At 42.2% G+C, this 14,599-nt stretch overlaps 1 protein-coding gene across 1 annotated transcript; it reads right to left on the bottom strand.

Moving 5' to 3' along the window:
• Positions 1-2,222: 2,222 nt before the first annotated feature.
• On the bottom strand, positions 2,223-12,927 carry LOC100496232 (claudin-10). Its single transcript, XM_002939526.3, has 5 exons — positions 12,494-12,927; positions 5,507-5,668; positions 3,973-4,054; positions 3,779-3,886; positions 2,223-2,807 (listed from the first exon to the last, which is right to left on the bottom strand). Exons 1-5 carry the CDS (start codon positions 12,909-12,911, stop codon positions 2,681-2,683), a joined length of 897 nt encoding a protein of 298 aa, XP_002939572.2. The 5' UTR covers positions 12,912-12,927; the 3' UTR covers positions 2,223-2,680.
• Positions 12,928-14,599: the final 1,672 nt, after the last annotated feature.

The following is a 14,599-nucleotide window of genomic DNA, read 5'->3' as shown; positions in this document are numbered from 1 at the left end:
ATCAATTCACTTAGTTTGGGAATGAGATGTTGGCCAGCCATTTAGTGCATATAGGGGATAATGTAGACCAGGGCTGTCCAACTGGCGGCCCGCGGGCCGCATGCGGCCCACGACCCCCCTCTGTGTGGCCCCCCACCTGTCTGGCTGCTTTGATGGCTTACCTTTGAGTAAGCATTAAATGGTATCAGTACTGTGATTAACTGCCCCCCTGCATGGTTGTCACCTCAGATTCAGGCTGTAATTCCCCTGTATTGTTTAAATATGTAATCCCCTGTGTTTTTCACACCTTTTAATCTCTGCATTGTTCACCCCCTGCAGTGTTCACACCTCAGGCTCAGGCTGTAATCACCCACATTGCCTGTCCTATTCTGCCTGTGTGTATGGCAGCATAAAACAGGGAGGGTATGGCACACACAGGTAGGGCAGGCAGAGTATGGCACACACAGACAGCATAGGGCAGGGAGGGTATGGCACACACACAGGCAGGGTAGGGCAGGCAGAGTATGACACACACAGGCAGGGTAGGGCAGGCAGACCATGGCACACACAGGCAGCTAAGGGCAGGCCGAGTATGGCACATACAGGCAGCATAGGGCAGGCCAAGTATGGCACACACAGGCAGCTAAGGGCAGGCAGAGTATGGCACACACAGGCAGCATAGGGCAGGCCGAGTATGGCACACACAGGCAGGGTAGGGCAGGTAGAGTATGGCACACACACAGGCAGCATAGGGCAGGCAGAGTATGGCACACACAGGCAGCATAGGGCAGGTAGAGTATGGCACACACACACAGGCTGGGTAGGGCCGGCAGAGTATGGCACACACAGGCAGGGTAGGGCAGGCAGAGTATGGCACACACAGGCAGCATAGGGCAGGCAGAGTACTGCCTGTGTGCCATACTCTGCCTGCCCTATGCTGCCTGTGGGAGTTGAACCTGGCAGGGGTTTGTTATGGGAGTTTGTTAGCAGTTGGAAATAGCCATTAAATGGTCCCTAAGATGTGTAATTATATGCTGGGGGTTGCTGTGCTATCCACAGGGGAGGTGGAGGCATATGTATTTTAGGGTGTGTCTTAATATGACATAATATAATTCTTTCACAAATGAATGGCGGTTGATATCCCCGCAGTGAGGACCAAGCCTTTGGGTTTTTGCTGCACTACCACCATTGTGATAAAATGGGTGTGGTTTGGAGTGGGTGTGGTTTAAAAAAGGGTAGTGGTCAAAACTGGCTTCCATTAGCGGCCCTCCACCATGTATGCTAGAGAAATGCCGGCTCTCGGCACCGCAGAAGTTGGACAGCACTGATGTAGACCATGAGTCAAATTACATTTCCAAATAAAGTCATCAGACTACAGCAGGGATCCTCCCCAACCTTGTTTACTTGTGAGCCATACTCAGATGTAAAAAGTGTAGGTGAGCCACACAAGCATGAGAAAAGTTCTTAGGGGATGCCAAATAAGGGCTATGATTGGCTATTTGGTAGCCAAATACCTACTGGAGGCTCTGCTTGGAGTAAAACTATCGCTGTGCTTCCAAAACTTGCCTCCAAGCCACAAATTAACAAATGAGTGCCTACTTTGAGGCCACTGAGAGCAACATCAAAGGGGTTGGTGAGCAACATTTTACCCACGAGCCACTGGTTGGGGATTCCTGGACTACAGGTTGAGTGCATACTTAGGAAGATCTGCTTCTTTTGGTAAGGTCTACAAGGGGATGCACCTTGCTCCCCAGAAAGCGTGATTTGTACTGCTTGTTTTAAAGTAAAATGGAAAACAAAGCAGAAATAAAATGAAACAGACATGGTGGATTATACTTTTTATGAAAATTAGCGTTATGTTGCAGTCCCATAATAAAGAAACCTTACAGGTCCTGTCCATTTTACCTTACACTAACTTGGTTCTCCCCACCTGCTTATGCATTTACATCTAATGTCCCCAGAAAGTATGGGAGATTTGTACTGCTTGTTCTAGGGGCATATTTATTATGCTGTGTAAAAAACGGCGAGAAAATTCACCACACATCGCCAGGCTTTGCCATGTAAAAACGGCGTAAAATCAGCGTCATTTTTTACCCGTTTTTTCTTCCCCCGGAACTTATGGAAAATAACGGTGTAATATCCGGCGTTCAGACGGCAATCTTTTCCATTTATCTTACACAGCTTTTTACTCCATTTTTTCGCCAAATTCATTTTACACAGCATAATAAATATGCCCCTTAGTGTAAAATGGAAAACAAAGCAGAAACAATAGGAAACAGGCATGGTGGATTGTACTTTGTATGAAAATTAGCTTTATGTTGTGGTCCCATAATAAAGAAGCCTTACAGGTTCTGTTCAGTAATAAAGAAGCCTTACAGGTCCCTGTGTGTGTTGCAGGGATAAACTTGCCATCTTCTTTGTGTCAGCCCCATGTGGCTTGATCAGTCATATGTTAGGCCCTGGGTCCTTTGTATCAAAATCACCCTATAACAGGGTATATGGGCTGGAATTCAGTCCTGTCTCTTGGGAAGGTGCCATATGAATGTTTTGTCATTATTTTATAAAACATAGTAAATATTTTTTGTTATACTTGGAGAGGGGAGAAAACAATATGGTGGATTCCCTGCTATTAAACAGCAGAATGCAGGGGATAGAATAACGTATTTCCTTGTGCTTGTGCATTTGTATCCCAGTTACCCAATCAAACATATGCATTCTTGTCAAAGTTCCTGGGAACTCCTCTTTGTGCATTTTGGCCATTGCTCCCATTCTGAATGTTTGAACGTGCTGACCGAACGGAGGTGACTCCTTTGTAAGAATAAGTTATTCTGCAAGAAATAGAAAGAAATGCCATTATATCCACATCAAATGAAAATTGTTAAAAATATAATTGTATGCTATAAAGCAGGGGTCCCCAACCTTTCTTACTCGTGAGCCACAGTCAAATATAAATGTAAAAAGACTTGGAGAGCAACACAATTACCATAAAAGTTCATGGAGGAGCCAAATAAGGGCTGTGATTGGCTATTAGGGGCCTCTATGCACCCTATCAGCTTACAGGGGCTTTATTTGGTAGGAAATCTTGTTTTTATTCAACCAAAACTTGCCCCCAAGTCAGGAATTCAAAATAACTCCCTGGTTTGGGGGCACTGAGAGCAACATCCAAGGGGTTGGGGAGCAACATGTTACCCCCGAGCCACTGGTTGGGGATCACTGCTATAAGGTTTGCTTTCAGTAAAACCAGAGCCCCTAGCTCAAACCAAATGGTGCCAGACCATTATTCCTCTTAACGAATTTTAAAGCCTTCATGACCCATTCAGGTTTTTAGGATAAAACAGGTCCATTGTAAAGTTTGTCTCAGTGACACATTCAAAACTCTATTTAGTGGGGGTCAAAGAGGAATGACTGCCCAATGCTGCACATTGTGGTACCCTGTAGGGCAGCGATTGTAAGCACTAAGGAACAACTGGTATAGCAGTTCAAGATGGCACTAGTAAAACAATATGGAGACATATCAGTGTTGCACAACCTGTGGCCATTCAGCTGTTGTTGAAGTCCCAGCACTCACTGACGCCAACGGCTATTGAGGGGACCTGGAAGTTACTAGGAAGGACCTTAACAAAAACTAAAGGCAAAAAATGTTAGAACCTGTTATGCAGAGGGCTGTGCCCTCACTTAAGATTGTCATGTTTATTGCTGTTGTGACTGGGTCTCCTAGCCCTGATGGGCCCCTAGGCAGTAGCCAAGGGTGCATTGTACATTATTCAGTTATGGGCATCGCCATGTTAGTTTCTTGTACCTTGGGGCTTTGATGGTGTCATTTAAAGAGAAGCAGAGGACAGCTCCGCCAATAACACAGAGAGAAGATCCACCCCATCCGATGAAGAGTGCCGCTCCCAGTTCATACCTACAGGGAATAAACACATAGATTCTGTCATTCTGTGCATGGACAGTCATTATATTATCTGGTTCTGCTACCTTCTGCCCGCTTACTTCTGCTCCAGAAATGTCGGATCAAAGAATTCTGAGGTGATCTTGTGAGCGTAAAGGGACACTCCAGCCATAGCGCAGATACCTGGGAAACAAGAACACAGAGTAATGTAACTCTGCTCATATCACTTGGACACGGAACAAACTTCAACTGAACCCTCCTAAAGGTAATGCCGAGGTCAGTTCTTCACAAGGAAAATGGCGCGATAATTAAAGAAGAGAAAAGGGGGAAAATGTTCATTCAAAGGCAAAAGGGAAGGAAGACATATCCCAGTGGGAAAAAGTCAGGATTCTGGGGAACCTGGCATTCCAGGTTGAACAATTAAAGCAAACACTTGACTAGTTGCCATTGGGTTACTGCCCAGATGCAAGTTTTCCCAGGTTTATGAAAGAGCCCCACTACTTTTGGTACATTTATTATAACATGGTAGGTAAGCCTGGCCTGCTCCTTATTGGCTCTCAGCTAAGACAGGAAGTGGGAAACAGGAAAAGGAATGATAAGACAAATGGCAATACAGTAGGAATGCCCTTAACCAAAATGTCCAGACAAGCAGAGGTTACCACAATTACCAGCTAATTACCAGGTGATTTATATCCTTAATGTTCAAGGTGGGTGACTGGTAAAGTAAATTATTGACATTGGCCATGTCTTCAACAAGGGGGCATGTCTTCAACAAGGCCCCAGGGCCAAACGATCGAATTCACCGACATGCCTCCCCGATATCGCCACCCGTAGGTGGGGATATCGGGTGAAGATCCGCTCGCTTGGCGACATCGCTTGGCGACATCGCCAAGCGAGCGGATCTGCCCGTGTATGGCCACCTTTAGACAACCCGCTGAATGAACATAAAATCATATTACTATTATTATTTATACAGGGCCGTCAATTTGCACAGTGTTTTACAGAATAAAGGGTACAAAAGACAAAACTGTTAACATTTACATATAGACAATTCACAAAAAATGGTTTACAGTTAAATTTGGATAAGGATTGGAGACAATGGGGGGAAGGCCCTGCTCGCAAGAGCTTACGTTCTAAAAAGGAGGGGCTATAAATATAATCATATAGATATAAAGGCTAGGTATGTGAATGGGCATATTGTATTGTTTGAGATTGCTGGGCAGGAGATGACTAGGTACAAGCTCTTGGCCAGCCTGGGTTTTTTCCTTTTGACTGATCAGCTTTGCTTGTCAGAGGTTAATTGTTCATTGTCTTGGAGGGTTTACCATACCAACATAATTGTATGAATTGGTTTGTGTGCATTTTGAACCAATTACCTGCACAAATATACATGTAATTATATTTTCCTATCTCTAGGAAGCACAAGTATCTGCATTCAGTCTGAAGTATTTAGTTATTCATGTATGTTATGCATGACACCAGTTGTGGTTGTTGTATAAACTGCTCAGATATTCAAATAATACATGGGAGCATCTGAAAGATATTGACCAAGGTTCTTTCCCACATCCTGGCCAGCTAAGAATTGCTCTGATACTGAGAAGCTGTTATATTGCACTTCTGCTTATGAGAACCCACCACTCAAAATGTAGAGCAGACCCGAGAAGCAGGTGATTTTTGCTTTTGTGTTATCGGATCCTCCGATCTTGGTGCATTTCATCCCAATGAGAGCAAAAATGGAACCAAAGAATCCAAAACTGACAGCTGCTATCAACAATCCTCGACAGACCTGTATGTGCCCTGGGACCAAGGAGAGATAAGATGAATACACAGTTAAAATATTGTAACAGGCAATGGATCCAGCGGCAAAAATCAGGCTGAATAACAGAATGTGGGTGGGTTACTGAGACATATGATTTAATACTTGTTTAGACTTCTGCACAGATTTGTAAGTGCACAAAGAGACTAGAAGAGGAGAGGATGCTGCTGCCCTATGCCTAAAGCAACTTGCCTGTCCAATCCCACAGCCCTCATTTGCCTCCTACATACCAAACTCAGAGCTATTAGATGAGGCCTTATTTACAAATACATATGCTGGAGCCTATGGTGCAACCCTTAGGACCCATTCATGGCACACTTGCAGCTTTCGGGACAAGTTGCGCTATGTACCTTGCAACAAATCTGACTCAAGGTGCAGAACACAACACTGTTAACTCAAAGAGACCTATAAATATTGGATTACAGTTGGCCTAAGGGTGAAGTGATCAGCTTTTAATGTGGCATCTCGTGCTAGAAAAGCACAGAAGTAGCAGCGAGCCGCAGCACATAGAGGAGGACATCACCGGAGGTGGGGGCCGGAAAGGAGGGAAATGGAAGGTGCTTGGGGGCCTTGGGAGGTGAGCTGAAGGATACTTGGGGGCCCTGGGAGGTGAGCTGAAGGATACTTGGGGGCCCTGGGAGGTGAGCTGAAGGATACTTGGGGGCCCTGGGAGGTGAGCTGAAGGATACTTGGGGGCCCTTGGAGGTGAGCTGAAGGATACTTGGGGGCCCTGGGGGGTGAGCTGAAGGATACTTGGGGGCCCTGGGAGGTGAGCTGAAGGATACTTGGGGGCCCTGGGAGGTGAGCTGAAGGATACTTGGGGGCCCTGGGAGGTGAGCTGAAGGATACTTGGGGGCCCTGGGAGGTGAGCTGAAGGATACTTGGGGGCTCTGGGAGGTGAGCTGAAGGATACTTGGGGGCCCTTGGAGGTGAGCTGAAGGATACTTGGGGGCCCTGGGAGGTGAGCTGAAGGATACTTGGGGGCCCTGGGGGGTGAGCTGAAGGATACTTGGGGGCCCTGGGGGGTGAGCTGAAGGATGCTGTGGGGGAGCTGGAGGATGCTTGGAGGGGCCTGGAGGGAAGCAGGAGGATGCTGGGGGGGGGGGCAGGAGGATGCTTGGGTGGCCTTGGAAGAAACAGGAGGACGCTGGGGGGGAGCTGAAGGATGCGGAAGGAAGCAGCGGAGAGCAGGCCATAGTATGAGTAATTTGGGGGAGGACCACCAATGTTTTAGGGGACCCTGGGCTGGCTAGCAATGATTTAGGGGGTACCTGCCCTGGCACCAATGCAAAATGTAACCCCTGGCCACCAATGTCCTTTGTATTGATGGGGGAGGGGCCATTGGGAGTGTGGGAGGAGGGGAGGGCCAGAAAATCTTGTTGTGAGGGGCCCCGTGGTTTCTGATGGCGGCCCTGTAAGGGGTAATTTATGATCACAAGCACAATTGTGCTCTCACAAATTCCCATGCAGTCAGTTGTGCGTAAAACCCCATTCATTAAAGGTGCATGTGTCAAAATGCGCTCCTTGCACTGTATATTTGCGATTGATGCCACTCAGTCCTTCCTGCTTCCTGAATCAAATGCTGTCGCACTTATTGACATGGAGGATCCCTCAGGCCCGGATTTGTGGCACGGCCAAAGGGGGCACCCTCGGGGTGGCTTATTCAGAAATCCGGCCCAGGGAACCCTGAAGCTTTAAAACCTTCCTAAGAGTGCAATCTGCAAAGTTAGGGACAAAGTGCAAAAAACATAGGGGTCATTTACAACTGGACATTTACTTTTGCTAATGTTTTGATTGTTTCTGATAACCCCTAAACCTAGCTTCTCAACAGCAGCCCAGAGGATTTGAATTGCCATCAACACTAAAATATGGCCAAAGAGCCAAAATAACCTGTATCATTACTGTTACAGGGCTACTGAGCCCATAGGCTTGTACAGTAATTTTATTATATGAAATTCATGATACAGGTATGGGATCCGTTATTCAGAAATCTGTTATCCAGAAAGCTTAGAATTATGGGAAGGCCAATACCCATATACTCCATTATAAGCAAATAGTTCAAATTTTCAAACTGATTTCCTTTTTCTCTGTAGTACCTTGCATTTGAGCCTAACTAAGACATAATCAATCCTTATTGGAGGCAAAATAATCCTATTGGGTTTATGTACTGTATAAATTATTTTTTAGTAGAGTTAAGTCATTCATGATAATAGTTCCCATAGCGTATTTAGTTCTTCCTCTGGACTGAAGGCCCCTATGACGTACAGGTTTTAGGCCAAAGAAATATATAAATGACCCCCACTGAGTACATCTGTGTAGCAGCTCCCTTATCTAACATATATTTAATGATTCAAGGCTGTATGCCTCTAATGGAATTTAAGTTTTCAAATTTCATGTTGTACACTGACTTTACTGCAGCCATATACCTACAATAGATACTCCTGATAACTGCAATAATATCTCCAGGGCAATAAGTCAGTTCTTTTGTACTTTTTTTGTATAACCGGTTATGTCAGTTACAAACCTTAGGGAAACAAAATGCTGCTCGGTCTGTACAAGGGTAAATACCAGATTACCTGGGGCAATGCCATGGGATTTTTGTACTATGGGTATTGTTGGTACTATCAGCATATCAGCAAACTAGCCCATGACTATGAATTTTTAATGTATTTTCAATAAAATACAATTTGCTTTAATTTTGTGACCCTTGCAGAATTCTTCAGAGATGCCCCAGTGTATTTGTTGTTGACTTTTCCAAGCAGTTTCATGAAAAAAATGGCAAAATGCGAAATTTCACAGTGAATCCATGCCTGGCAAAAAAAATTGCTCATCACTACCTTTAAGTGTTTACCAGAAGAAAAAAACACTGAAAAAATGCACCTTATAATTAAATTAAAGATTGAGCTTGGGAACTCAGGGGGTGGTTAGCATACTCCCATGAACATACATAGATTTACCATTAGTTCAAGTTCATATACAAGGATAGATTTAAACCATTTACTTGTGGCACATAACCACAATGGTTCTGCCCAAGTTAACGTATATGTATGTACAGGTATGGGACCCCTTATCCGGAAACGCATTATCCAGAAAGTTCCGAATTACGAAAAGCCCATCTCCCATAGACTCCATTTCAAATAATTCACATTTTTAAAAATGGTTTCCTTTTTCTCTGTAATAATAAAACAGTACCTGTACTTGATCCCAACTAAGATATAATTACCCCTTATTGGGGGCAGAACAGCCCTATTGGGTTATTTAATGGTTAAATGATTCCCTTTTCTCTGTAATAATAAAACAGTACCTGTACTTGATCCCAACTAAGATATAATTACCCCTTATTGGGGGCAGAACAGCCCTATTGGGTTATTTAATGGTTAAATGATTCCCTTTTCTCTGTAATAATAAAACAGTACCTGTACTTGATCCCAACTAAGATATAATTACCCCTTATTGGGGGCAGAACAGCCCTATTGGGTTTATTTCATGGTTAAATGATTCCCTTTTCTCTGTAATAATAAAACAGTACCTGTACTTGATCCCAACTAAGATATAATTACCCCTTATTGGGGGCAGAACAGCCCTATTGGGTTTATTTCATGGTTAAATGATTCCCTTTTCTCTGTAATAATAAAACAGTACCTGTACTTGATCCCAACTAAGATATAATAAGGTAGACTTGCATTAAGTTAAGAATCTAAGAGACAAGAGGATGGAAGTCCCTGCCCCGTAGAGCTTACAATCTAATGCAGGAGAAACACCCAAACTTTCTGGGGGACATATTTCAAATATTTAAACTCAGGACTAATCCAACCCCCCCTGGCCTCTCCAGAAGCCGCAGGGTCTCCTTATTCAACATTTACACCCCCAATTAGGACCCATTACGACCGACACTGATAACCATCTCCACAAACCTCTCTATAATGCGGGTATTGGTCCAGCCTATAGACATCTAAAGGTTAACACAGTAGTCAGGTAATGAAAAGGAATGTATGTAGATGTTAGTTATTAACTAGCTCATTAAATGGCTCATTAACTCTTCAGACTTAGCACAGAGCAAGATTTATGGGAAACACTGAGTGCCAGAATAACATCCTGTAATTATCCATAAGGGAGAAATACTATGAACATATCATACAAACATGGAGATAAAATAGCTCAATACGAGAGGCATCATTAACGTTGAGTTCATTTGTTCATGAATGAGAACTGTGGCCTGTCTACCCGGCAATGCGACTAGGTGTGGGATCTCATAGGAGATAGTGAGGCATTGAGAGCATTGCATGTTTTGTCTTTTTGCGTTTTCTCCGAGTTTGTCCAATAAGTAAAACATTTTTGGGGAGTAGAAATCCCTTCCCTTCTTAAGCCAGCCTACATGGTTTGATCTATTTGTCCATCCTGAGTACAAACCACACCTGTTGAGCCAAATTGTACATATCTGATTGGTCAGCCCTTGGGCTTCAATGAAGTAAGAAAAGACAAACACCTTATGCAAGGGTTTATATTGCCAGTAGATGACATATAACTCCATTTAATCTCTATTACCACATGGAAACAGTGGTGTTTTGTCTGATAATTTAACCCTATCACCACATGGAAACAGTGGTGTTTTGCCAGTTTAGCAGATTAGCTGATTATACCTCAATGTGTTTGGCCAGCTTTATTGGACGATAAAGAAGTAATTTATGTTTGTGATATTTTGTGCACATCAATAGTTGGAGGCCTTCCAGGTTTTTGAACATGTTGTTTGTCTTATTTTAAGCGAAAGTTGTTAAAGACTAAGAGCACTTAATAAATAAATAACTTTTGGGCTAACATTGGTGAGTACCTCTTTTTGGACACTTGTTCTGGTTCCTTTTACCATAAAGGTGAAGACACACAGAGCTACTAGTAACAGCTACTTGTCATGGCTACTAAAATAGACAATGCTGATCATTTACTGATAACTGTCTCTATGTGTGTTTTAGCAGAGGCAATTCTCAGTATTGTCTATGGCAGGGGATTTTGTGGCATTTAGTAGCCATGACAAGTAGCTGCTACTAAGTTGCTCTGTGTGTCTTCATCCTAATTCTAAGTCATTTATAGAGTTTAATACAATACATTTTTTTCTAGACCATTTCTCGGGTAAACCCACCAACACCAAGGTCCCTAGTATGACTTGTTTAGGAGGTTTGTTTCTTCTATAATGCGATAATTGAGTGCTTGCTGTTTTCAGAACATTTATCATCACATCTATAGCAATAATAGATTGTAATACTATTTATCAACCCTGTCTAATATTGGAGCTTTATTCAAGGATAAGTTTTTGATGTGAGATCCTATGCTAGAGACCCTTTTGCGACCCTGGATAAGTCACTTGAACTCCTGGTGTGTGCTATAATGGTTGCCTTGATTGCTGTAACAGTGCTTTGAGTCCAACTGGAGAGGAGCACTCTATTCATTAAACATCATTTGTTGGCTATATCATATTAAATTATTATGTCAGAAAACAGTACATTTGTAGATTGTAAGCTCTTTTGGGCAGGGCCCTCTTCACCTCTTGTATCGGTTACTGATTGCTTTATATGTTACTCTGTATGTCCAATGTATGAAACCCACTTATTGTACAGCGCTGCGGGATATGTTGGTGCTTTATAAATACATGTTAATAATAATAATAATCTGTGGAGCCCTTGAGCAAGCTGTTAACCATAAAAATCTGTTTGGAGGAACACGTCTGGCTTGCAGGGCTTCAGTTGTACCAAGGCATACATGCCATATGAAGTAATGCAGATAGACAAGGACTGTGGTAAGAGGCTTTTGCAGATACTATTTTATCAGAAGCAAAATGATGAAAAAAAACCAGTGAAGACCATGTCCCCATGGTCTTCACTGGTTTTTTTTCATCATTTTGCTACTGGGGAATATAAACAAACTGGGGAATATAAACAAACTGTTGATGGAGACATCTCACCCATAGACCACTAGCTTGACAGCATTAGTTTAACAATGTGATCAGTGTTCCCTACTATGATAGCATTGAACTCAGCATAAACATGTTAACCTTAAGATGATGCCCCTAAAACTGGTTTAGCATTAGACTACTTTATTTTGTTCTGCTATATGGTTGGCTTTATTCCTTTATTAATCACCTCTTCCTTTGAGACATGGTGATTATATTGGGTTCCCCAATCTTTCTTACTCGTGAGCCACAGTCAAATGGAAATTGACTTGGAGAGCAACACAAGCACCATAAAAGTTCATGGAGGAGCCAAATAAGGGCTAAGATTGACTATTAGGGAACCTTTATGCACACTATCAGCTTACAGGGGCATTATTTGGTAGGAAATCTTGTTTTTATTCAACCAAAACTTGCCCCCAAGTCAGGAATTCAAAAATAACTCCCTGGTTTGGGCTCACCAACCAAGGGGTTGGTGAGTAACATGCTGCTTATGAGCTACTGGTTGAGGAACACTGCTCTAAAGTATGTGTTGAAGCACTAAAACTTTCAATAATGGACATGACCGGGTACACAAAGTAGAAACACAGTTAGTAAGGTATCCAAGATGGACAGTGGCACAGGACTTTGCAAGTTCTCCCTAAGTTTGCAAGGGTGTTTCCATTTATTGTGTTATGGTTTCCTTCTACAGTTCAGGTTTATTGGCTTCTGATCCTGAAACTGACCCTAGTGAGTGTGTGCATTGGTGTGCTTGTATGCCTTATGTCTAAGCCAGATAATAATAATAAACTGATGTGGGGGGGTTGTGTGAAGACGGAGAGTCAAATGGATTTAACCCACCCTTTTCTTCTTAAAATAAAGTCCTTACCTTCTAGTGCCAACATGGATGGGAAGTCTTTGCAGTTGGACACTCCGGTGGAGTCAGTGACACAAGTCTTCCAGAGATTTGACCAGAATGTAGCCGTGGTAATTACAGTGCCGTCGATACTGGAGACCTTCCAATAATCAGTGGGCAGAGTAGAGCTAACCAGCACCCATCCCGAGACTGCCAGGATAAAAGCAATTATCTCCGAGGCCATGTGAGCCATCTCTGTAATATGGGGAAGAATCAAAAGAAGACCCGGAGTAATAACAAAACAACTGACGAGTACTTGTTGTAAGAAAGTCAAATAAAATTGCAGATAAAAACTGTGCAATTCAAAGGGGCAGATTGTGGATAAATGTGTGATGGAAAATCCACCAGGAAAACTGAGATGCTGAAGGCTATAGTGGTGTCCCATTAACATCAATTCATTCCCTCCCTTTCCCATGTCCCTCCCTTAATAGCTTATTTTTATTCAAGGCACAAACCAAGCACAAGGAACCTGGGGGATACTAACAGCATTTTCCATGGCAGTTGATTGGAAGCACCCAATGGCAATTCTTGGCATTTAATATCCAATATATTTTTTTCTGGAAAGAACAGTGACCAGAAATGTTCAGTTTCATTGTTATGCCGTGCTTTAATAGCAAGTGGATTCCGATGTAGGTAACTATATTTTATCTCTATGATCAGCTAAACACATTTGCTACTATAGGGAAGAAATCTAAATGAGGATACTCTTGATCACTTATTATTCTTACATAATTATTGTACATATGAATCTAATGCAAAAGTTGGGCAAGTTGCTTTGACACAACTAATGCACAACCTCATCCGATGCCAGTCTTGGAGTAGTTTAACCGGCCCATATGGAAGAATGATGTACTTATAGAAAGCTTTGCAACTTTGTATCTGTCTCCCATTGAAACAAATGTATTACTTTGTTCCACCAAGGATAAGGTGGGTTAAACTTACTTACTGGGGGTTGTCATATAAATCTTTGTTTATGGATTCCTGAAAGCTAATGAGCCCTGAGCTTTGCCACTTTAATGAGTTAATTAACGACTAGAAAAGACCTGTAACTCACACCTGTCAGAATAACAAATACAGAGCTGTGCTAAGCATTCTATAGCAACACAGAGCATAGAATAGCGGTTGTCAGCGTTTTGTTCAACCCCCCTTGGAAGCCTAACTGTTCTGAGCCCCTTTAGCTTCTATCAAGGTTTTATATATATATATATATATATATATATATATATATATATATATATATATACATAGGGGTCAGTGCCTTAGAAAGAAGATACAAGTACAGGTATAGGACCCATTATCCAGAATGCTCGGGACCAAGGGTATTCCGGATAAGGGATATTTCTGTAATTTGGATCTCCATACCTTAAGTCTACTAAAAAATCAATAAAACATGAATTAAACTCCATAGGATTGTTTTGCATCGAATAAGGATTATTTGTATCTTAGTTGGGATCAATTAGAAGGTACTGTTTTATTATTACAGAGAAAAAGAGAATAAGTTTTAAAATTCTATATTATTTGATTAAAATGGAGTCTATGGGAGACAGGCCATAATTCGGAGCTTTCTGGATAATGGGTTTCCGGATAAGGGATCCGATACCTGTATATATATATATATATATATATATATATACAGTATATATATATATATATGAAAGTGTTTTAGTTCAACACTGCTCCAGGACCTGCTAGATTGAATGCTATAAAGTTTAAAGGTGGGTAGGATAATGGAAGTAGTGAGAAGAACAGGCCAGTAAGAAATAGAAATGAAAGAGCGAAGAAGAATAACAAAAAAGAGAACGTTTGGTAACCAAAGAAAGGTTATTGGAAATTAGAGAAAAACAAATTTAGACATTGTTTCAGATTGGGGTATTGGGGTGTCACCAGTAGTCATTCTATTCTCTCTTTTCCACTCATTTGTTGCCTTATGTACAGTATTTTTCTTATTTTCCCTGTTTTCTGTTCTTTTTAACATGATTCCTTCCTCTTTCCTTTCTTATCTTTTGCTCTTCTCTCTCCCAGATCATATTCTTCCCTTTTCTCTCAACATCCAAGTCTGCACCCTGCCCATTTACACAG

This window comes from Xenopus tropicalis, chromosome 7 (assembly GCF_000004195.4).
Source record: "Xenopus tropicalis strain Nigerian chromosome 7, UCB_Xtro_10.0, whole genome shotgun sequence".
NCBI classification, from domain to species: Eukaryota; Metazoa; Chordata; class Amphibia; order Anura; family Pipidae; genus Xenopus; species Xenopus tropicalis.
The sequence above is the reverse complement of the archived record's forward strand: the minus strand, read 5'-3'. Positions and strand labels throughout refer to the sequence as shown.